General features: G+C 43.3%; 1 protein-coding gene across 4 annotated transcripts in view; it reads right to left on the bottom strand.

Annotated features, from left to right (window-relative positions):
- Window positions 1-22227, bottom strand: part of TRAPPC8 (trafficking protein particle complex subunit 8) — a 91075-nt gene extending 68848 nt beyond the window's left edge. For 2 of the 4 annotated variants that reach the window (XM_075584725.1, XM_075584731.1), the window contains exons 1-3: window positions 21731-22227; window positions 3342-3536; window positions 1808-1891 (exon numbers count right to left, since the gene is read on the bottom strand). In XM_075584725.1, coding sequence (XP_075440840.1) covers window positions 1808-1891; window positions 3342-3536; window positions 21731-21887 — 436 coding nt within the window. In that variant the 5' untranslated portion in view covers window positions 21888-22227. The remainder of the gene's footprint in view (window positions 1-1807; window positions 1892-3341; window positions 3537-21730) is intronic. The other 2 variants (XM_075584734.1, XM_075584740.1) reach the window with 1 other exon arrangement.
- Window positions 22228-24491: the final 2264 nt, after the last annotated feature.

Here is a 24491-nt window from a genome sequence, read left to right as displayed (position 1 = left end):
TAGCTTGGTCTCTTGCCATTATTTACAAAAGAAACCCCCCTAAAATAAATGCAGCAGTTGCTTTTAAAGGAGCAATCCATGTAATATGCTGTGTTTTTTTAATAACTCAGTTCTATAGTATGCAATTCAACTCAATGCCAGTCTTCATATAAGGACCATCCTTTGATTTCTAGAACAGGTTTTAAACACACTTCCCCAGCTGTGCAAGATCTTTGCATCATTTTCAGTTTGTGATACTTTGTTGACAATATTCCCAGCTGTTTGAGTAGCAAACTATAACAATATATATTACAATATAAAGACACCTTTTAGCTGGTAAGTTACACTGACTGAAGAATTGATTGAAACGGAAAGGCGGCCTTTAGTGAACCATGGAAATAGGATCTTTGCTGATCAAATCACGGGAGAACTAATTAATCGGCAGCTTAGGTAATTCCTTTTCAATAAAGCTAAATCAAAGGCCGCATATATTAAAACAAAAAATATATTTTCAAGTTCCGCGTGGACTTCCTCTTTAAGGCAGTGTTATAATCTAAGCTGCGGATCGAGCAGAGACGATCCTGCTTCCCCAGACTCCCAGTATGGCAGTCTATTGCAAAAGAGGAAGTTCTGTGCCTTACTAAATGGTTTAAATAGCAACCCAAGGAAGCTTAGTCCTTTAAAACTCATTAGGAAGGCATAAAGAGTGGGGAAAACTAAATTTAAAAGAGTATTTTGTAATGCACTACACAACCGATTTATTTAAATGAAATAACATTAGATTTTTAAAGTAATGTTGCTTTAAATTTGCAAGCCTACTAAAGCAGAAATCCACGCTGCCCAATATATACATTACTTTCTTTTATTTTATTTTAAACCTTACAGAAACCAAGGAATCCCTTTAAAGCTCCCTAATGCTCCTCTGACATCAGTGCCCCCCACCCACATCTCTCCCTTTCCCCAAACCCCCCCCCCCCAATGTATGGCACAAATGCCTGTGGGATTCGCTCCCGTGGGCAATAGCAGCTTTGTGTTGGTTGGTGACCCTGGCAGCCAGGCTTCTATTTCTATTTTATTTTCTGGAAACTACAGCATTAAAAGTTCTGTCGCTCCCAAGATGTCGGGAGACGAGGGATAAGGTTTGGGGGCCCCAATGGTCCCGTTTTTTTTTTTTTTTTTTTAAACTGTTGCGCTAAACAGGTTTTACATTTTAAAACCAAGTGACATATCACTAAGTGAAACAGCATTTTGGAAGAGGAACTTTAACATGCACATATAAATATAGATACTTTTTACAACTGATCGATTCATGCACATTGTACAAAGGTTGTTCCTACTGTAAGAAAAAAAAGAGATTACGGAAGACCAGAACATTGCAGGCTGAAACCGCCATTGCTGAACTAAAGTAAAACGTATGCAGAGATAACAGGTTTTATCAGATATGACAGAGGTTTAATGTATGTCTGCAATGTAAGGGGAAATTGTGCTAGTCCTGTTTATCTGGTTGCCTGCTCGGCCCACTATTCTTTGGCTTTACCTACAAAGCAATTACAATGGAAATCAGAAGAACAAATCACAACAAAAACACTTAAAATATAGTAAACATGATTGTACCAGAGCGTAAACATATCATTTTTCACATGGAGTCAGATCACAGATAACCACCACCAGAATCTGGCAACTGTTGACAAAAAATGAAGACAATACACAGCTAGATTAGGAGGGGGCTAGACAGTCCTAGCACAATTGTGAGGAAGAGAGGTCTGGGTACATGGACAAGGATTAGGTAGAGGGCAATTTAGATTTTCAGCCCAAGCTACAATAATACCTGAATAAAACTTGGACTTGTTGAGCTCCGTCAGTGTGTCTTTCCAATTATTGTACCAAGGGACACTAGCTTTAAGAGACCGATCTGACAGAGAAAACATGGCATTATTGAATTAAAAATTAAACAGAAATAAAGAAATGCTACACAATACACAAAACATCTTTCCATAAATGTGAAAGTTAACCCCTGCTCTGGAGTGTTGCAGGTTTTTAGGCAGACAAATAGTGAAGATAATCTAAATATGTACTTCTAATATTTGCTTGATAAGCATGTAGGGCAAAAAACAACTTTTTTTTTTTTGCACAACACAGGAAAGTAAAAGGAAAGATTTTCTTGATGTCCTTTTACCCCCCAAATCTGTACTTCAGAATTCTGCTTTAAGTCCTTTAATCATGTCCACATGGGGACCTAAAAGATTTATAAGGAAAATCAATAAGTCATGTACATAGAAATACTATCGTTAGCTTTTCCCTTGAAAACATTAACTAGAAATGCAACATTTGAAAGCACTCCGTCAAAACACAAATCCTAAAACATTAGAAATAAACTGAAAAGTTTAAAACCTGGCTTTACGTGTTTATACATTACATGCAGGTAACAAACGTGTGGATCCTGTTCTTTGTCTTGACTACAATACACAATATATATTTCTTGACCTTAAATTTACCATCATCAAATGTTTGCCAAAGAAGTACACAAGAGTTAATTAAACGTGTTGTATACTTTAGTTATTTAACAGAAACAGTAAACCTTCTGAAGCAAACCGAACTGTAATTATCAGGTAAACAAGATATGCACTGCGTTTTAATACATATCACTCTGGGCATCCTGTGTTGGAGAAAGAACGTCACATGCAACGTATGCGCCTATATTGGAGAAGCGGTTAAACAAATACTGCAAAGCCAGCACCTAAACGCCGTTGTGATCTGAGGGAAAAAGTGTATCAACAACCCATGCTCAATAAAATTAGACAATAAGCACTATAATATTGTAAGATTAAGAACTGCCACCTCCTTGAGATGAAAATGGATTTAAAAAAAAAAAAAAAAAAAGAGGAAACTTGTATGATTTTAAATACCTACAGTACTATTGTGGGTAGTTAAATAATACTCTCAGATACAAGCGTGAACATGATATTAAATATCTATAATTGAGCAGAAATATTACTCTATAAGCCATGAAATCCTAAAATAGGATAGTGTTCGTAAAAAACAAAAATATAACAAAATACACAGCTTGTACTGCTGTATTTACACCTACGTTTTTATCAGTTGTAATACAAGTGAAGTACACTGCTGCACAGGGACAGATATTCTAAGGGACGTAATGTTATTCAGTTAATAGATCTTACAGCATCATGACAACATTATGAATAACAATGAATCCCTGCTAATTCATTTAAACAAACTGCTTGAAGCCTATCTGGGGTAGGAGCCCGAGACAGACATGCAATTCAAATTGGCCTCATTTAAGGATCCGAGAACAGAGCCACTCTTTGTTATTCAAAGACTGTGTTATAATTGTAGTTACATACCACTGATATTAAGGTCATAATCTCCAGCAGTGATCACGTTCGGTGCTAAACCCTCTGCAGGCTGGCTGGATAAGACAACGTCATTCAGAAGTTTCCGAATTGCACCTTGCTGAGGTGTTTGAGTAACAATGTTGTTGACAGCGATCTTCACGTTTTTTACCACATGAAGCTGGTTGTTGGGATCTCGCATATGAACTAAAAAGAAAGAAATGATACACGTTGTTCATAACATGTAAGATAGTGCCCACTACCTGACATTTGCTAATTCGTAAACGAAAGCCTCTCCCCCATATGATTATTTTCTTTTGACCTAATTCTTTCTGAAAAAGCTATATGTAGAAGAAAGATTAACAAAGGAGTCCTGCTATATATAATAATGTGTTTTTCATATAGTGCTGACTGAGTTTAGAATTTTGGCGCCCGAGGCAAGGGAAGATAGTGACTTGCTCAAGGTCACCAGGAGCGGACACTCCCATTCAACCCCATTACCAGGCAGCGACATCACCACAACGCTACTTCAGCCGGCTGTCCAATAGGAAAGCTTCTCCTCCTGCTCCGGTCACATGGTCCCAGCTCAGAGTGCAGTATGGAGTCCTGCAGCTCCCACGTGGGCCCCACATGACTGTGATGCTGCCCCACCGCCCCTGCACCTCTGCTTCCCTGTTCAGATGTCGCCGCGGGCTTCCAGCAGGTAAGTAAGAGATACTTTTCAACTACCCTGACATTACCCGGATACCCGGTGCCAAGTCCCCTTTCCAGCTGCCGGGTCCGGGTAATTTATGGGTAGCTGAAAAGCCGCCGGGTAACACCAGGTACCAGCCGGTACCCGGTACATCACTAACATGAATGTTAAAATAATGGCGTGCGTTTTCAGTAGATGCAAACCAGCATTAATGTTTTCAATTGATAAATTGTAGTGATAACTATTAAGTAGTTTAACCTCACTGCCCCGGAATTATGAAAGCGTGTTCCACGGTGTTGCGCCCGAATTGGCGATCTCTGCTAGTAAAGTAAACGGGTGATAGTGCCGATTCTGGCAAGATATAGAGGAGTGCATTTTGATGACTCCGGGGCACGGCATCCACTCTGAACACATTAAAACTTGTTAATTAACCCTTCAAGTCAAACTACCTTTAAAATATTTGCACTTTAGGAGACTACCTTCACGTAAAACAATTCCTTTTCTTACAAAATACCTTTCATGTTTTTTTAAATCTTACATTAACCGAGTTGTAGTCCCATGTTAGCCAATTAGTGGTCCTTAGACATCAAGGGACCACGTGCCTGGGGTCAAATGGCCAGACTGGGGGTCAGGGATCACTAATGCGGGCAAAAGAAAGGCTGCAATGTCATTGGGGAGATGTCGCAGCTTTCTACTGGTGACCCCGTAGCCAAGATCGTGTTTTTGTGTCAAAACCAGCACAAAATAAATATAAATATCTCAGGAACTGGATAGACCCCAGAACAGCACATGGGGCCCACTCAAGTGCAGTTAAGGTTATAAGCTCCTTGGGGAAGGCACCTCCTCCTCCTATCGTCTCAGTTTAACCTCACTTACATGTACTCTTCTAACACAATGTTATTGTCCTCCGCTGATGTGTTGTTGGCGCCACAGAAATTAAAGAAATATTAATAAAAAACGATTGCTGCTTTAATTTAAAATGCATTTTGTGAAGGCGCAGTGTACACATTCCCAAATACTAACAGCACATACAGGCTGTAAAACCATTGAATTAAAATGACAACATAATATAAAAATACAGGCGTTTTTCCAGAGAATGTCGTTGCATTATGGAAGCAAAAAAAAAAAAATCTTCTCTTTACATCTTCTTATATCAATCACTTTGTCCACCCAAATTAGATTTAGCTGTAAAGCTCACTAAGCATCATATAAAACTAGTCAGAAACTGTACAGAAATACATGTGAAATGGTATGTTTTGGTTGTTTTTTTTAATCGGTAAAGTATTAGGCCTCGGCCATGTTTACCGCTTGCTGGCGGAAGCGTGCTGAGGCGCGCTCCCGCTCAGCACTGAGCCCCTACAGCCGCAATTAGAGCGGCTTTAGTAGGGGCTCACCTGCGCTTCCGCACGCTTGCGGAAGCGCAGGTTTTAGGGGAATTTAAAATTCCCCCGCTTGCCGGCGCGACAGGCCGGTCACATGAGCGGTTCGCCCAATGAGGGCGAACCAGCTCCGTGACGAAACTGGCCCGTCCCCGGCAAGTGACACGCCTGCCCCCGGCCCACCGACGGCCCGCTGACAACGCGTGAGGTAAGCAACCGCAAGGCCAGAGAAAGCACCCGCTTTCCCTGCGCCTCAGCGCGCCATCAGGGAGCATGGCCGAGGCCTTAGATTGTTTTGTTTTTATTCCACTCCTAATGCCATTTTTAATCAGTTTTAAACAGTGGCGTAGCTATAGCCCGGGCAACCCTGGGGTCCCACGCTCTTTGTCGCCGACTGCGTATGTGCGATCGGCACGCGCAGGAGCAACCGGCAAGGTGCCGATCACATGTACACAGGAGCAAACGGCAAGGCTCTAATCGCGCGTGCACAGGAGCACTGGTTTTAAAGCATCCTTTGACTTCCCAAGCAGTGCAAGATCTTTGGAACACTTTCCGGTTTGTGATATTATGCTGCTAAATTTCGGAGTAGTTTAAGCTGTAATCTGTAACAATAGATAACGTTACCTTTGTACATAACTACATAGTTACATAGTGGATGAGGTTGAAAAAAGACATACATCCATCAAGTTCAACATATGCAAAATTTAGATGGATACTTTATCCTATATCCGTTCTTGCAGTATATTGATCCAGAGGAAGGCAAACAACAAATCCCATTGAAATATCATCCAATGATATCGCATAAAGGGAAAAATAAATTCCTTCCTGACTCCAAATATTGGCAATCAGATTACTCCCTGGATTAACATCCTTCCGTTTACTTATTTGGTATATCCCTGTATAGCTTTCCTTTCTAAAAAGATGTCCAACCTTTTTTTGAATAAATCTATTGTATCTGTCATCACAGTCTCCATGGGTAATGATTCCACATTTTAATTGCCGTTACTGTAAAGAACCCTTTCCTTTGTTGCTGGTGAAATCTCCTTTCCTCCAACCTTAAGGGATGGCCCAGAGTCCTTTGTACTGCCCGTGGGATGAATTGTTTTTTTGAAAGCTCCTTGTACTCTCCCCGAATATATTTGTATATAGTTATAATATCCCCTCTTAGATGCCTCTTTTCAAATGTAAAAAAATCTAATTTAGCTAGCCTCTCCTCATAAATTAGATTGTCCATCCCCTTTATTAATTTGGTGGCTCTTCTCTGCACGCTCTCTAGCACCATAAACGTATTTTCTGAGGAGTGGTGCCCAAAATTGTGCTCCAAATTCAAGGTGTGGTCTTACAAGGTGGCTTTATAAAGGGGCATAATTATGTTTAGTTCCCTTCCATCCATTGCCCGTTTAATGCAAGAGATCTTTGCCTTTGCAGCTACAGCATGACTTTGGGCACTATTGCTAAGTCTGTTGTCTACAAGCACTCCTAAATCCTTCTCCATCAAGGATTCTCCTAATTTTTCCCCATTTCATTTGTAAGTCGCCTGTTTATTCTTGCTCCCCAAATGCATACATTTACATTTATCATCCCAATGTATTCCTTGTTGATTAGTCCTCAGTTTATTCAAATCTGCCTTTCTAAAGTTTATTAAAAAGTCTGTTGAACCCCACAAATCTGTTTTTTGGTCATTTATTTCAAATGGGACCATGTTATGATCACTGTTACCCAAATGTTCCCAGACTTGAATGTGTGTTATTACTGTTACATTGTTTGATATTACCAAATCCAGAATTCCCCCTCTCCTGGTTTGTTCCTCAATAATTTGGGTCATATAATGGTCTTTAAGCACCCCCAAAAACCTGTTTCCTTTTGTTGTAATGCTAATCTCATAGCCCCAGTCTATGTCTGGATAATTCAAATCACCCATTATGCAAACATGACCCAGTTTTGATGCCTTCTCCATTTGCAAAAGTATTTTAGCTTCCTCAATCTCACCGATATTTGGTGGTTTATAGCATATCCCTACAAACATTTTCTTTGTACAGTAGGGCCCCGCTCATATGGCGGGTTCCCTTCCAGGCCGACGCTGTAAAGTGGAAATCGCCATAAAGCGGTGCCCTACTGTATTGTAACTTTGAAAAATGAGGTGCAGAGCTGTAAACTGACTGTGTCGCTGACCAATGGCATCTGACAAGGTGTTGCGCACGCGCTAAAACTGTTGCTTAGTGACAGCCGGATACTCAGCTGCTGAGCACGTCATGACAAAAATCGCCGGAAAAACGGAACAACGCCGAACCTAATGAATATGAGTATACATTGGGAAACGCTGTATGAGCGGAACGCTGTAAAATGGAGCGCTGTAAATCAGGGCCCTACTGTATTTTTACATCCACTGCCAATTTCTATCCACAAGGTCTCTACATTTTCATATTTCCCTTCGTAAACATCTTCCCTTATAATAGGTTTTAGATCCGGTATAACATATATTTTCTCGATCCGTCCAAAAAAGGGTATACACTTCTAAATTAACTGCCCAGTCAAATTTCATCCCACCATATTTCAGTAATGCCTATGATACTATACTGCTCCCTTGTAGTTAATAATTCAAGCTCACCCATTTTATCGGTCAGGCTTCTTGCATTACCCTAAGGCCCCACTGCATGTGCTTGCCCACACGCCTTGCGTCGCGTACACCACAATCTGCAGGTTCCGTATTTCGGCGCGGGTGTGTGGCAAAAATGGGCCTGGTGGGCGTGGCCATGACAGGGTGTGGCCATGATGGGGGCATGGCCATGGACTTTTGCATAATATGCAGAAATGCTGCTCGTCTCCAACAACAAAAAACAGTTAAACTCCTAATTATTATTAACTCCTAATCAAATAGAGATCAGCAGTGTATTGTGTGGCTCCTTAGCAGCGCCTTTAAATCTTGAGTTTTTGTGTGTGTGTATCCACCCCCTCCCCTGTTTATGCCAGGGTGCCGGCGATCTCCCCTCCTCATTGGCTCCCTGGTGCACCATGTGACGCGACGCCACACCGGAACACAATCTTGTTGTAGCCCCTGCTGGCTGACGCGTCACAGCACAAAGAGGGCCAGGAAGCAAGGAGTCACCGGGGCCTGTTAGGGAGGAGGTAGGGGGCTGGTGAGAGGCGCGCGCCGCAGGCTGCAGTGTGGGCCTGGCCTTAGCAAGCAAGCATTTAAGTTTTTTTCAGTCTGTACTATTATCTTATCTGCTCCTGCCTTTCTACACCAATTGGGGTTAGTCTTTAGAAGATTCTAGTATTATCTGTATTTAATATGGGTGTCTCCCTGCTTGCCCCAATTCTACCTCTATTCTATTTCCTCATCCCCATCTATTTTATTTAGTTTGTTATGTTTCTTGTCCCCCCCTCCCCCCTCCCACCCTCCATCATAGTTTAAAATCTCCTCCAATCTTTTTAACACTCTCCCTTTAATAATATCAGGATACATTGTAGTTGCTGAGTAAGGCTGCGTCCATAGGACTGCAGCCGTGCTGAGGCGCACGGAGGCTGAGGGAAAGCGGGTGCTTTCTCTGGCCTTGGTCCGCGCGCCGTGTCGGGGGGCGGGCCAGTGACGACACGGAGCTGGTTCACCCTCATTGGGCAAACCGCTCACGTGACCGGCCCTGCGCTCCCTTGAGCGCTTTATTTTTAAATTTTGGTAAGGCCTTGAGCATGGTCAGCGCTTAGGCGCTGACCCGTGCTGAGGCGCTCTGGTGCTTACCAGTGAGCCCCTACAGCCGCAATGAGAGCGGCTTTAGTAGGGGCTCGCCTACGCTTCCGCAAGCGTGCGGAAGTGTAGGTCTTATACAAATTTTAGATTTGGCGCTCGCTGGAGCGCAGGGCCCGTCACGTGAGCGGTTCGCCCAATGAGTGCGAACCAGCTCCGTGACATCACTGGCCCGCCCCCCGACACGCCCCCGGACCAAAGCCAGAGCCTCCGCGCGTGAGAAGGCACCCTGGACGCAGCTTTAGACTTACGCGAGCCCCTGCTAAAGCCGCTCTCATTGCGGCTGCAGGGGCTCAGTGCCGAGCGTGAGCGCGCCTCAACACAGGTCAACGCATAAGCGCCGACCCTGGACGCAGCCTTAGACTGTCTGAAGCAGCCATTATGTTAGGCACACAATCAGGATTTTTACAGATTTATTACAGGAGCACCAAACAATTGGCAGTTTAAGTAAGAATGTATTATTAGCCATTGTCACATGCCATATACAAATCATTTATAAAATAAATTGGAAAGTAGTATTGTTGCTTTATTTACTACACAATTTTGCATTTACAATGACTTAATTCGTACTATTACTTATTACATTCAAAATGAGAGTTTTGATTTGTTTAAAATCTGTCTAGTAATTAAAATGTAAGACAAGATCGTATAGCAATAACACTTAAAATCACATCATAAGGTTAGTCTAAGGCAGGGGAGCGCAAACTTTTTGTGCTGCGCCCCCCTGTCACTCTGCCCCCGGCTCTCGCGCCCCCCTGCCTACCTTCATTCGCGTCAGATGACGTCACACGCCCACGCAGCGTCAAGTCACATGGTGCCGCGGCGTCTATTGACGCCGCGTTGCCATGGCGACACAACACAGACGGCTGAATCCCGGTAAGTAAACAGTTGCAGGGGCCTCACGCGATCCCCCGGCATTTAATTTAAATGCCTGGGGGAAGAGCGCGGGGCCTCTGCAACTGCCCGCGCCCCCCCAGCACAATCTCCCGCCCCCCCTGGGGGTCGCGCCCCCCACTTTGCGCACCGCTGGTCTAAGGCACTCTGCTATACAAATCAATTTCTAGAGCATAAAGAAAAAAAGAAAAATCATTAGCTCAGTGCACATAAACATATTAATATTAGTGTGTGCGCAAGATGGGAAAAGGCATTAAAAGTGTTCTTCTGTGGTTTTACTGTGTCACAGGTTACATAAAGGTGGGGAAGATTCACCTCTCCCTTGCCTTAAGGGCCAACACAGAAAACAAGTTCTTCCAAACATTGGCACTGAATAAAATGTAAAGAGAGATATATTATCTGATTTTATGTTATTTGCACCTATTGCATTATAATTCCGTGTTGTCTCGTTTGCAAAGCGCTACATACATTGTTGGCACTATATAAATAAAAATATACAAACATTATACCCAGCTGTGGAAGATACAGTGTGCCATCTTCCACACAGTGTGACAATGTAGCAGTCTATTGCACAATCGTGTTATAATTGCAAACAGAAAAAGAAGCAATATAAAAGTGACAAAACAAAAAAAGGTTAAGGATACATTTTCTTACACAACACAAGTCACAAAAACGAAGTTATTTCATTGTAATATCGGTTTTAAAGATGTGACTGTTTTTAAACAATATTGTAAAATTGTGAATTTGTAAACATTTTGATTTTAACTTTTTCAGGGCCTCTTCAATGTGGATTGTAAATGTAAAAAAAACAAAAAAAAACCCACCTTAAACTCCCAAAGTCTTCTACTACTATTACTGCTCTCTACTACTTATAAGAGTCCCAGTGGTGGACAACAATCTAAAATACTTAGGAGTCAGCGTTTTGTTAGGTGCCGGGATGGAGGGGAAGGTAGGGTGGGTGTTCCGGTTAACCCCTCCTCACACGGCACCCCACCCCGGTTCACTTTGTCAGTGTGCGTCTATGACACAGACACACTTGCGCTCACACAAACACAGACATTGTGCATTGTGAGTACGGGAGGGCTCTGACTAACTCAGCCCAAGCCTTCCAATTAGCTCCGACTACAGCTTTCTGATTCCATTCCAGCCCCTTTGCTCTCCTCACTAACTGCATGGTGGTGACGAACTGTCAATCACCACCGGTGCTGGTCCCAGAGGGCTATATCCAGCTTTGATGTCGCTGGGGAGCGCTATAGCTGGTTGCACTTGAGTGACAGGTCTGTCATCACTGTGCACATTGAAATAACATATGGTTACATTTTTCAGGCCATTAGTGCTAATGATATACAAAAGGTTGTTCAGGGGAACTTAGGGAATTGACGTCTGGTTATATAGGTCATAACTAAAGGAGGTGTTACTCCATCCAGACCCTGAAATACTGTATGGAGAGGGGGAATTAGGGCAGCAGGGGAGGAGGAGAGGAGAGTTAGACCTAGGTTTTTAAAGCCCCAAGTGACATATACCTTCCCAGACCCACCACCTTACACAATAAGTGAAGATACCTGTGCACGAAAAGGAACATACATGAAATACCTGGGTAATATGCCAATTCAGATACGCAAAATATATTTATGACATACATTAGCATTAACTTATTTTCCAGTGTTCGTGTGCCAGTGTCCAGTTTCCAGTGCTCTCTATCAAGTTAAGCGACGGACATTATTTTTGCATATAATTGGCTTTCTGGATATGCGTTAAACTCAGAAAGAATAATGTCCATTACTATAGTAGGTAACCTAATGTTATTTATTAGAGCTTTGTGTATCTGACCCCTAATAATCCGCTTGCACACTGCTCTAAAATGAGAAGCAGTCTGTCAAAACGTTTTTTGGGGGTTTTGTCCCCAAGAGGACACCTTTCTAGGAACAGTGTTTCCAGCAGAGTATCCTGACAAATCAGCAGCCTCCATGTGTTTTGCACATCTCCATGATCACAACGTAGAAGTATTAGTGGATGATAGGGCAGTGTCTGTGCAGGCTGGAGCTGGGACATGACCGAAAGTGTCCAAGAGGGTGAAAGTGTGCCAAAACATTTGCAGCAAAACAAGGAAAAGTGCGAGTGTGATTGATTTCCCTCTTGTCTATATCTGTTTTACCATAGTAAACAATATTATGCTATGTGAATGTTAAAACACTGAAAGAATATACTGCTCACTAGTAGTGGATTGATAAGTATGTAATTTTGAGTTGCGCCCGCAAATGCCTAGGTTGGCATTGGGTGTATCAGATGAGCTAAATGAAGTATTATCAAAAATTAGAGAGAAGGGTGTATTGTCACCCTCTCTCTAGCTACAAGCTCATTGGTAGATGCACTCCGGGACTATTAAAACATAACATTTGATATACTAAAATAGGTCTACACATCCGAGTGAATGTATAATAAAGATGAACGTGTGTGTAGTATAATAAAAATAGGGAGGGAGAGAGACAGGAGTGGTAAAGTGGACCATAAGGTGTTATGCCAATGAAGATATTTACCACATAATATATTGAGCAAATAAGCAATATAACCACCTAAAGGTACCTATCTAATGATAGTGTAACTGTTCCAAATATTTACCTAGGTGAAAATATGGCTTAAATACAGCCTGTTGATGCTGTGATAGATGCAGTCTCTGACACAGCATACCTATTAAACTAACCAGATGATTGCTAGCGTGGAACCCACCTGCTAGATCTAATAGACCACACAATGAGTAGACCACACAATATTTAGATCTAGCAGGTGGGTTCCACGCTAGCAATCATCTGGTTGGTTTAATAGGTACATTAAGCTGCGTCAGAGACTGCATCTATCACAGCATGTGTAGGTGCATGTGTAATAACTGGTGTTTGGGGGACCTCATCCAACACCTTCATGTATCATTTAATTCCATTACTAGTTTGCACTAAAACTGTTAAAAAAACAAAAAAAAAACTGTTTATAAAAAAAACAAAAAAAAAATTTAAACCCCTAGCTGCTCGTTTTCTTTTTTTAATGTTGTACAGGATTTGAACAGCATTATTTTCAGCTTTGGGCAACCCCAGAATATGTAGATACTTACAATTTTCGGTGTCGGTTTCCTCCCCTTCCTGGGGAAACAAAATGGCCAATAGGAAGCAGCAATGGATCACACTGCGGTTTCCTATTCAATGACTACAGATACTATCTTTAAAAACAGGGAAGCTCACGGACACCGAAAACAGCAAATATCTCGGGAACCAGAGGATCCCGAGAGCTAAAATACTGCAGTGCAGCTTCTGGAGGACCTCATCCACTAAAGTCATCTGAAACACATTTCTATCAAAAGTAAAAAAAATAGGTACAATATTCCACTTATTAGCCCAAGAGCAACTTCTTAACAAAGGACACTCTCAAAACAAGTGGCACAAATGAAACAATAAACCAACCACCGTGTCCCTTAATTGAGCATAAATTTAGTGATCCAAAATGTTGCTTCTCAAATTCTCTTGTTTTTGACCCCCCTCATAATAAAATGGTATCAATAACAAACTGAATTACACCTCCCACTCCTGTGACTAATTGATCTAATTAATTGATATCTCCCATGTTTAGAGAGAGATCTCTGAGCAATTTCTCTTTGTACAGTGTACTAAACATGTTGTGTGGAGCTGTGATCCTGTTTACTGAAATAACTAGAACTGAAAACCTGGTTACTCAACAAAGTTACTCAACATGCAATTGATACCATGAAAACATGAAGAGCACCAGCTTGTGTCTGGAAGAAATGTTCCCTTCTCCTGCCAATTTCTCCAGGTCAGGTACACATTTAAAAGATATATATATAATTGTTTTTAAAAAGGGGGACCCAATACAAAACATCCATACACCAGAGACCTCAAACAACCTAATCTAACTACCCAGTGAAGCCCCTTTCATGCCAGTTTAGCAATGTGACGGAGGAGGGGTAAGGATAAGACTTGTTAACAGCTGATGTGTACTGCCCCTCGACTCCACAAAACAAACAACTAAGAGAGGAGATCAAGTTAACTAAAAACTCCGCAGCTTGTCAGATACGGGCCTTGCAGAAACAGTGACCTTGATTTGTTCAATTCTATTAAACATGCAAGCAACACTAAAAAAAATAAAATGTACACAACCTCTCCTCCACTAACCTTTTCCACTCTCTTGTCCCATGTCACCAACTGTTAATTTAATGTAACCATGTGTTTTCAGTATATGAGCCCAGGACATAGTTGAAAATTAGCGGTAACTCTTAAAGCTGCAGTTCAAGCTGCCGTGGTTTTTTAAAATATTTTTTCCCCATTCAATATGTGCATCAATACAATCTGCACACTGACATGTGATTAGCTAAGCTGCAGATCGATCCGTTCTCCTGTAAATCGACTAATAGATCGCTTGCTCAAGATTATTTAATTCAGTTCCTGCACAGCATTTTGGGCAATGTGGTTCCTAGAATATGATTGACCAGGCAGGTACTAGATACAATTGGTGCACTGCTAGAGAGAGGGCGGAGCTCAAGAGTTAGAGCCTATCAGAAGGGGGTGTCACTTTGGAAATGTTTCCTACATTAGAAACATTAAAAATGTCTTTAAAACAATGTTTTTTTTTTTTTTTTAATTGCTACAAGTATTTTCTCATAGTACAGAACGGATTAAAAAAAATAAACATGTAGGATATTGCTTGAACTGCTGCTTTTATGTATTACTTCCTGGTAAAACATCTAATAAAATGAAATAAATTTTAAAAATAGTTTCCGCAAATCTCCTCATGGATGTCCCACCATTACCAGAAACTTAAAATGCCCAAAAGAGAACAAATCTTTCCCCTCTCCACTGCCACCCCTACACCCCAACTCTCCTTCACTGTCAATAATACCCAATCTAATCAATACCTCAAGCCCGCTGACTATGGGTCATTTTTGACCCTGCCCTCCTTCATCCCTCATATTCAGTCCCTCACAAAGTCCTGCCATCTCCACCTCCAAAATATCGCCAGGATACGACAATCTCACTCATGACGCAACTAAAATCCTAATTCACTCACTCATCTGGTCCCATCTTGATTATTGCAACCTTCTCCTAGCAGGCAATTCCCTCGTCTGCCTGTCCCAAATCCAAAAGACTGCTGCCAGTCTCATCTACCTCACTCACCGCTCTACTATGCAAATCCCTACACTGGCTTCTCATATCTTCTAGAATCAAATTTAAAACCCTAGTTCGGACATACAAACTTCTCAACAATGCTGCCCCCCGTACAGCTCAGCCCTCATCCCAAAATATATCCCTAAACTACAACAACGCTCTACCCATAACATCCGCCTTCCCTCATGTCTTATCACCTCTCCCTCCCACCTACAAGATTGCACCCTCTCTCACCATCTGACTTTCCAGCATTCAGATATTTAAAAAAAAATACTCACCTTTTCAAAGAAGCCTATATGGCATACCCCCAACCCCCCCCCCCCCCCTCCAACCATATTAGGACCAGCTGTGCGGTTGGCTCAAACTCCAGGCCAACACCCCCAAATCTTTATGGGATCAGTTGTGTGGCTGGTTCATGATCTATCCGAGAGAATACTGTGTCACACAATGAGCAGACACTTTACCTTTTGTTTGTACGGTCACATAGATTGTAAGCTGTCACCAACAGGGTCCTCATTAACCTATTGTATCTGTTTGCACGTGTTTGTCATTATTTGGTATGTCATACTGTTAATGTAATAAAGGCTACATCATTCTGTATCCCACTGCACCGCGCTGTGGAATATGTTGCCACTTTGTAAACAAATAACAAAAATACTGGTGCTATCGTTAAAGAATTTTCCAACAGAACAATGTACAAATCACTATTTGCATGCAACAGAAATCACTGGCTTTTGGGTGCTTCACACTCTACTACCTTTCATTAGGCCTCGTTCAGGGTGCCAGGGGCAGGAGTTGGAGGGCGGGCAGTCGCGAGGGCGGGCGGCAGTCTGCTGGGCGATGTGTGTTCACCCTCCCAGCAGACTTTTTCAGGAGTTGAGGGGGCGGGGCTACAGACGGCAGCTTAGGGATCCAAGTTGCAGTCTTGAAATCATTCTCAAGAATGATTTCATTGGCTGCCGAGGTCCCAGTGACGCTGCTGCAGCTTCAAAAAACGACTTTGTTTGTTTATTGAAACTGTAGCCAGCGTCAACTCCGTACTTCGGAGACAGGGCAGCTGCTACCCTGACAACCAGTATTCAATTTGAATACATTGTGTCCCACGGCAGCTCGCACGTCAGCACGCCCTCCCTCCGAAGCCTGCACCCTGAACGAGCGCCTTAGATTCGATGGGGGTTATTTACTGAAATCTCCAGACTGCAAAAATGGGGCATAGTTTGTGCAAAATAATTGCCCCAGCTTTAGCAAAGTATAAACTCCCATTACTTTCATTGGTATTCCTTTTCTTTGATGAATATGGCTGTTTTATGCACTAGTTTTTGCCTTACTTTTTCAGGCAGCTGACGTTAGTAAATAGACCCCTAAGATCCTTGAAGCAGAACCTCCAAATACAAAGGGGGTTATTCATTAAACTGCGATAGTGCCGATCGGCACACTTACACAGAAACTCCTACTGATTTGAATGGGAGGTTCCATGTAATGCCGTGCAACAGGGAAGTCACCCTGTTTACTGCCACCTTCATTTAAATGGGAATTGCTGTGCAATAGTGCACGGATTAGCACTATTGCAGTGTAATGAATAACCCCAATAGTGTAAATATGCAACTGCATGCTTACGAATATGAATATATTTCAAAGGGGTAGTCCCACGTAGCAGGTCAAAACATTTTTTTTTAAACAGCTCGTCAGTGGCTTACTTAGAAAGATTCAAAACCCCATAACAATTATACTTGTATGCACCATGCTAAAAATGGTTATGCTTTCCTTCTCTCCAGATCTGTTGAATTCACACATCAAGCTAATTATATTTTATTTGTTTGACTAATGATGGCATCATAATTACAGAACCTACAAACAATGGACCAACCAATTCACCTCATTTTGTGGACTGACCGCCCCTCAGACCAATGCACGTGCGCTACAGTCTGAGGGGTTCTGGTGCGCGGAGGCAGCGGTCTCTGAAGCTGCTTTCCATGTTCCTAACGGAACGGGTAGTACATTGAATTCCGGCAAAAATACATTTATTTAGGCTTAGGCACGTTATTTTTACTTCTAGGGTTGTACGCCTTCATATCAGGGTGTGGTTTTTTTTTTGGTAAACAAACTAGGAAAAAGTATCTGACTTTTTCCTTAATTTACTAACCACATGTTCAATCCTCTGCTGTGAATGTTTGATAGTTATTATAGGTTATGTTAGCAACTTTTGAAAGGAACATTCATTCATCCTTTCAACTGTTGTCAAACATTTACAGTATTATATTTACATTGTTTCATATAAAGAGCATTTTTTTTTACAAATATTAGTAATTAAACTTGCTTCCCTCTGCTTCACCAGCACTAACAAAGCAGCAGCGCAACATTAATATCAAAAACAGTGATAGCACTAACAATATTATCAATGATACACACTCCATGCTCATGAGCAAAGAGAATTCATTTCGATTTTTGAGGTTACAATGCACACTACATGCCCCATTTGCCAACACATTACAAGTAACTTAATATCACTAAGGCCCGGGCCATAGAAGGGTGAGGAGATCCGAGCCGCGCTGACACTGAGGTTGGAGGCGGGGCAGTGACGTCGCTGGGCCAACCGCCCGCGACGCACTGACGTCGACTTCACGCCGCCGTGACGTTGACGCTGCTGTGCTGTGATTGGAGGTTTTCAGCCGACAGCGCGCTGAAAAACAGCTTGGCGCTCGGTTGAAAACTCCAACTCGTCAGCACGCCTGCGGACGATCGCGTGAACCCCCTCTCAAGGCATCCTCATTGAGGATGCAGGGGCTCAGCGCTGAGCGTCCGCACGGCTCAGCACGGCCTGTCCTTCTATGGACTTGGCCTAACAGTAATAGTTTACAACTGTAAAGTTCAATGTTTAACATTAAAACTGCAATTTTTAATTCCCCCCACCACCCCTTTGTCGCTGTTTGTGGTCTTCTCAGTCGGTTGGTCTCCCCTGTGAGTCTGGTTAGTCCATTCGGATGAAAAATTAGGTGTTGTGGATACCGAATTGTAAGACAACGTGTTGTTAGATTCTTCTATGCCTGTACCATACACCCAATAAAAACTTTTGTTGAAAGAAAAAAAAAACTGCAATTGATTAAACAGGAACAGTAACATCAATAAATAAAACTATTGTGATGCACAGATCCCCTTTGCGGTTAATACCTAGCATTAAAATTAAGAATAATTAGAAATCATTATCATTAATAATGGTAGTGAACCAGTGGTCAGTGAAATCAGGAAGCAGAGTGGTGAGTCACAGCTCAGCACCCACAGATTTTCCATAGAAACATAGAATTTGACGGTAGATCAGAGCCACTTGACACACTTAGTCTGCCCATTTCGTGCTGTGAAACCTCAGACCCCATTTCATCCTTGGATTTCTTATATACCCGGTATTTAGGATAGCATTACATCTATCCCAAGCATGTTTGAATTCCCTTACTGTATTAGCCCCTAGCACCTTTGTTAGGATATTCCGCTAATCCATCACCCTTTCTGGGAAGAAGTCCTTCCTCACATTTCCCCTTACCCTTCTCCCCATAGCTTCAGAGAATGTCATCTTGTTCTAACACTTTCTCCGAAATATATTTTTCTCCTGTACTTTGTTGAAACCCTTTCTGTAGTTGAAAGTTTCAATCAAATCCCCCGACCCTTCTATCCTCTATGCCAGGGGTGCGCAAACTCCCCTCCCCCCCTTACCTTATCTCCGGCGTCAAATTACACCTTGGGGGTTATGTTACGTCACGTTGCCATGGCGACACGCCATCGGAGACAAGGTAAGAGAACTTACAGATGCCTCGCGCGGTCCCTCAGCATTTAAGAGCTTTGGGGAAGAGAGCAGGACCTCTATGTGCCTCCCCCAGAAAATCTTGCGCCCCCCAGTTTGCGCACCCCTGCTCTATGCTGTACATATTAAGATCCTGTAGTCTTTCCTGATGAGTCTTATGCTGTAGATCAGGGGTGTGCAAAGTGTGGGGCCCAAGATTTTTCTGGGGGGCACGGCGGCTGCAGAGACCCCGTGCTCATCCCCACGGCATTTAAATTAAGTTCCGGGGGATTGTGTGAGGCCTCTGCAATGTCTCCTACCTTGCCTATGGCACCGCAGCGTCAAATGATGCCGCTGGGTCATGTGATACGTCGCCATGGCAACCCGCGTCAAATGATGCCACGTCACATGACCCCGCACGTAATTTTGGTATGACGCCAGATTTTAGTAAGGGTGGGGCTTGAACACAGGGGCTGGCAGGCAGGGGGGCGCAGCGCACAATGTTTGTGCACCCCTGCTGTAGATAATGCACCATATTTGTAGCGCTATTCTGCGGAAACCAAGTTATTTACGTCATTCCCGAGATACGGTCTACAGAATTGAACGTGGCATCACCACCCTCCTCTTTCTGAGGGTAATATCTCCCTATAAAAACCAACATCCTGCTGGATTTCCACATTGCTGTTACAATGATTGCCTACTGCTTTCTAGCGCTTTGACAAGCAACTCCACGACACCATGAAATAGATGGGTGACTCAATGATATTTTGAGCACTGGTAGCATTATTAAAAATGTTCCCCCCTCGAAAAACGTGCTCCATGTTTTCTATGTAACGTTATAAGGTAGAGTACATTGCTTTATTGACATAATGCATCTCCCCAGGGCTGTCAAAAACTAACACAAATAACAAAATAGCTACACAGTTATTTTACCAAGCGATTGGGACTTGTGGACATATCAACTATGTAACTGTATAACCCTTGAAAATCTAGGCATGGGACAATAATTTTTACCAGGGCATCCAAAGAACTGTAACGTACTTTGCTGATATATGTAATAATACATCATTTGATAACCTGTCGTTACTAATATTAATCTCCCCGCTTTTCCAGACTAACACACAAGCAATCCTCACCACAAAACATTGTGTAACATACAGACTGCAAGCTATTTCTTATTATTCCGGTCATTATTATCTCCTTCCTTCCCCAGCCTGTCACACAAACTCACTCTCCATTCTTAACATATATATTAATTCCCCATGAATAACCAGGCTTTTCACACACCTGTTTATTAAATGATTAATTACACTGTTAACCCTCCCATTTCCTGCAGCCTGCCAGCAAGGCAAATAAAATATGTCAGTCTAACCCTAATATGCCAGTCTAACTCTTAACATGCCAGCCTACCCCTAACCTATTGTATTGTATGTCTTTATTTATATAGCGCAATAAATGTACATAGCGCTTCACAGTAGTAATACATATCATATAAATAACAAATAATATAAATAACAGGTCATGGGAATAAGTGCTTCAGACATATAAGTAACATTAAGGAAGAGGAGTCCCTGCCCCGAGGAGCTTACAATCTAATTGGTAGGTAGGGGAACGTACAGAGACAGTAGGAGGGAATTCTAGTAAGTGCGTCTGCAGGGGGCCAAGCTTTATGTATCATGTGTCCAGGATTATCCAGTGCTATTAATATGCTTCTAAAAGCAGATGTGTCTTAAGGTTGGTCTTAAAGGTGGATAGCGAGGGGGCTAGTCGGGTACTGAGGGGAAGGGCATTCCAGAGGTGTGGGGCAGTCAGTGAGAAAAGTTTAAGGCGGGAGAGGGCTTTAGATACAAAGGGGGTAGAGAGAAGACATCCTTGAGAAGTACGCAAGAGTCGGGATGGTGCATAGCGAGAAATTAGGGCTGAGATGTAAGGAGGGGCAGAAGAACCTAACCCTAAGATGCCAGTCTAACCCTTTACCTAACCCTAATATGCCAGTCTAACCCTTTACCTAACCCTAATATGCCAGCCTAACCCTTAACCTAACCCCAACATGCCACCCTACCCCTATCCTAACCCTTAACATGCCAGTCTAACCCTAACCAGCCCTCACTGAGCTGTAATAATATGGGAGGAAATCCCCGCCAGCTCAGGGAGGGGGAGGAGGTTACAGAGCCGGCTGCCGGGTAAATAGACACTTCCTTGATATAGACACTCAGCTCTGTGTATAATATATGTAGGCAGTATTAACAGTATATATTTTCGACACACTTCCCATACAATATTACATTGGTTGCCATCATGATATGGTTATGAATTTGACGCTTATTAAAATGATTGTTTACTTATCGTTCTCATTACCGGTTATGATGATTATTAAATGTTTTTCATTACCGGTTATGATGATTAGACGCACTCGCACCTCTGCGGTATAGTCATTTACCAGTCATTTTTATAATATCACAGGAGTGTGGTTATTCTGATCAGTAATTCTGCAGAGAGGATGGCCCACCAGTCTCCTATATCAACGCTTCGGTGTGTATACTGTGCACTAATGAAACACCCTGGCGGTGTATGAATACACCGGAGCATTGATATAGTAAATACAATAACACACGGTGGGTTTTGCATGACTGGTGTGCCCTCCTGTTTGGTGAATGACCGGGTGTGTGCAGGGCAGGGCTCTGAGCTATGCCCCCGGCTGGAAGCCTCTCCATGTCACTTGCTGTCTCGTGTTATTATCACTCCTCCTCACCCTCGGTATTGAGCCTGCAGAAGGGCCGGACGAGCTCGCAGAAGCTGAGCTGGTTCTTCCTGGCCGCCCTCTCCGCCTCCTCGCTGCACAGGGCGGCCACCTGCGGGATGAAGGCGTCCTGCAGGAACTCGTGCACGCTCAGCAGACACTGCGCCATCCCGGGGGGCCCGAGCAGGGTGACAGCTACAGCAGGAGGGTGACAGCTACAGCAAGAGGGTGACAGCTACAGCAGGAGGATGACAGCTACAGCAGGAGGGGGCCTATCTCTGCGGTCAGTCTTCCTCTGTCACACACAGCGTATAATAATGACACACACGGAAGCTCCGGGATCACTGCCCCAGCTGCACCGACGACGCCATGTTATTTCTCTCTCCCCCCTCCCCACTCTCTCTCGGCTTCTCAACAGCGAACACCCGCTCTCCGCACTTCCCTGACCGACTCCGCCTGCTCCCGTCGGCCAATTCAGGGCGGGCACGTGACTTCCGTGCGCGCGCGCAGCAACTGTCAAAAAAAAAAAAAAAAAAAAAAGATAGAGAAGGAAAAATCGAAGAGGGGAAAGTGGGACGCGAGCGACGCGTCAGCTCGTGCGGGGTCGCGCGCAGCCACAGCGCCGGCCGCCGACTAGAGGGGGAAAGGTTGGAGAGTAGGAGCAACGTCCAAAACCTGGCGTGACGTAAGGGGTATTCGAGTACGTCACAATCGTGGTGTCAGAGTGTGAGGGGACTGGGAGCAGAGGAGCTCTGATGAGGGTAGATCTTCTGTCAGAGTGATGCAGACTGACAGTCCCACTGATCTTTAGTATCAGCTGTCTTATTGTGCTTCTTCTTCTGGATCAATACAACTATATGGATAGGTTGTGTATCTCACCCAATTGAAAACAGGTTGGTAACTTGCTCTCTCTATGCACATATGTCTTGCTACAACCTGATATACTATGAAACTAGATTTAAAGCAGACCACCACCCGCAAGCTTCTATGAGTGTGACTAATATAATGTTAGTATCTCGCCCCAGGAGCATGTTAGGCTAAGGCCCCGGTAACGCCGCTGTAACGCGCGCCCGCGAGATTGGCGGCGCGTTCAGCCGATTCCCCGGTCTACAGCTCACTGCAGGAAAAGAGACCGGGGGGGGGGCGTTGCGGGGCAGTGACGGGGGCACGGCCAAGTCATCACCCGGCAGGTTCGCCCTCATTTGCTGAAACGCCGGGGGGCGTGCCTAATCGCTCGACGCGAGTCCTGCTTTCAATTCTATTGAGAGCAGGAGCAACTCTCGCCCCAGCGCTGCGGCCCCCCCTCGCAGCGGGCCTGGCGCCATTGAGGGTAGGGCTCTCGTCCGTGCCGGACGCTGTAGTAGGCAGCGGGGACAAGGCCTTATGCTTTTTTATGTGTCATCGCTCTTTTTTTATCTTTAGACTGACTTCTTATTGGCTAAGTCGGGGCCTTAAGTTAACACCCCATCCCCCCCCTCCCCCCCTTTAGTATGGCCGTTGCTATCTACTCGCTGCACTGGGACCAAAGGTCAGATAATACTGTGTTCTAGTAATCAAAGTCAATAGGGCTTTGATTACTAGAACACAGCAATGTATATACATGGTCCCCATACAGAAGAACCCGACAGTCTTAAGCCCAGTATACATGTATGTATGTACAATGGCAAAAAAAAAGTTTGAGAACCCTTTAGGATTTTTACATATTTGAAACCTAAAATGTTAAATTATTCTAAGTCCTAATAATAGAGGAAGATATCCTGATCAAGCAAATGACACAAAAACATGATACATTTTAAACATTTATTTATTTACAAATCATTGAATGTGCAATATCCATGTGTGAAAAAGTATGTATGTGAACCTTTATATTCAGTACCTGGTGGCACCCCATTAAGCAGCAATGATTTCAACTAAGCGTTTCCTGAAACTGCTGGGCAGTCACATTGGTTTTGAGAAATTTTGGCCACTCCACCTTACAGAACTGCTTCAATTCAGTGACATTTGAGGGCTTCCTTGCATGGACAGCTCGCTTTAGGTCCTGACACAACATTTCTGTGGTGTTTTAGGTCCGGATATTGACTAGGCCATTCTAAAACTCGCAATTTCTACTTCTGCAGCCATTCTTTTTTTAGATCTGCTTATACAGGATTATTATCTTGCTGCATGACCCATTTTCACTTTAGCTCCAGCTCATGGACGGGTGGCCTGACATTGTGTCAATGATGGCAAGCCGTTCCAGTCCTGAGGCAGCAAGACAGCCCCAAACCATCACACTTCCACCACCATGCTTGACGGTTGGGATGGACGGTTCTATTCGAACGCAGTTTGGTTTTCGTCAAACAACATTTCTCATTCAGTCCAAAAATTTCTACCTTTGACTCATCTGTCCAGAGAACATTGTTCCAGAAGTCTTGTGAATCATCTATTTGCTCTATGGCGAACTTCAGATGGGTAGCAATGTTCTTTTTAGGGAGCAGTTCTTGTTCAGTCTTTTTCTGATAGTTGAGCCATGAACACTCACATTAGCCTAGGCGAAGGTGGCCTGCAGATCCTTGAATGTTACTCTGGGGTTCTTTGTGACTTTCTGGATGATTTATTTATAAAATATTTTACCAGGAAGTAATACATTGAGAGTTACCTCTCGTTTTCAAGTATGTCCTGGGCACAGAGTAAAACAAATAGTACATGGTTACAAGTACAGTTACATAAATGAACAGGGTATACATTATATACAAGACATTGCGTGCACAGTTAAAGAAAATATATATTATGA

This window comes from Ascaphus truei, chromosome 2 (genome assembly GCF_040206685.1).
Source record: "Ascaphus truei isolate aAscTru1 chromosome 2, aAscTru1.hap1, whole genome shotgun sequence".
Lineage (NCBI taxonomy): Eukaryota > Metazoa > Chordata > Amphibia > Anura > Ascaphidae > Ascaphus > Ascaphus truei.
This window is presented reverse-complemented; position numbering and strand designations above follow the sequence as displayed.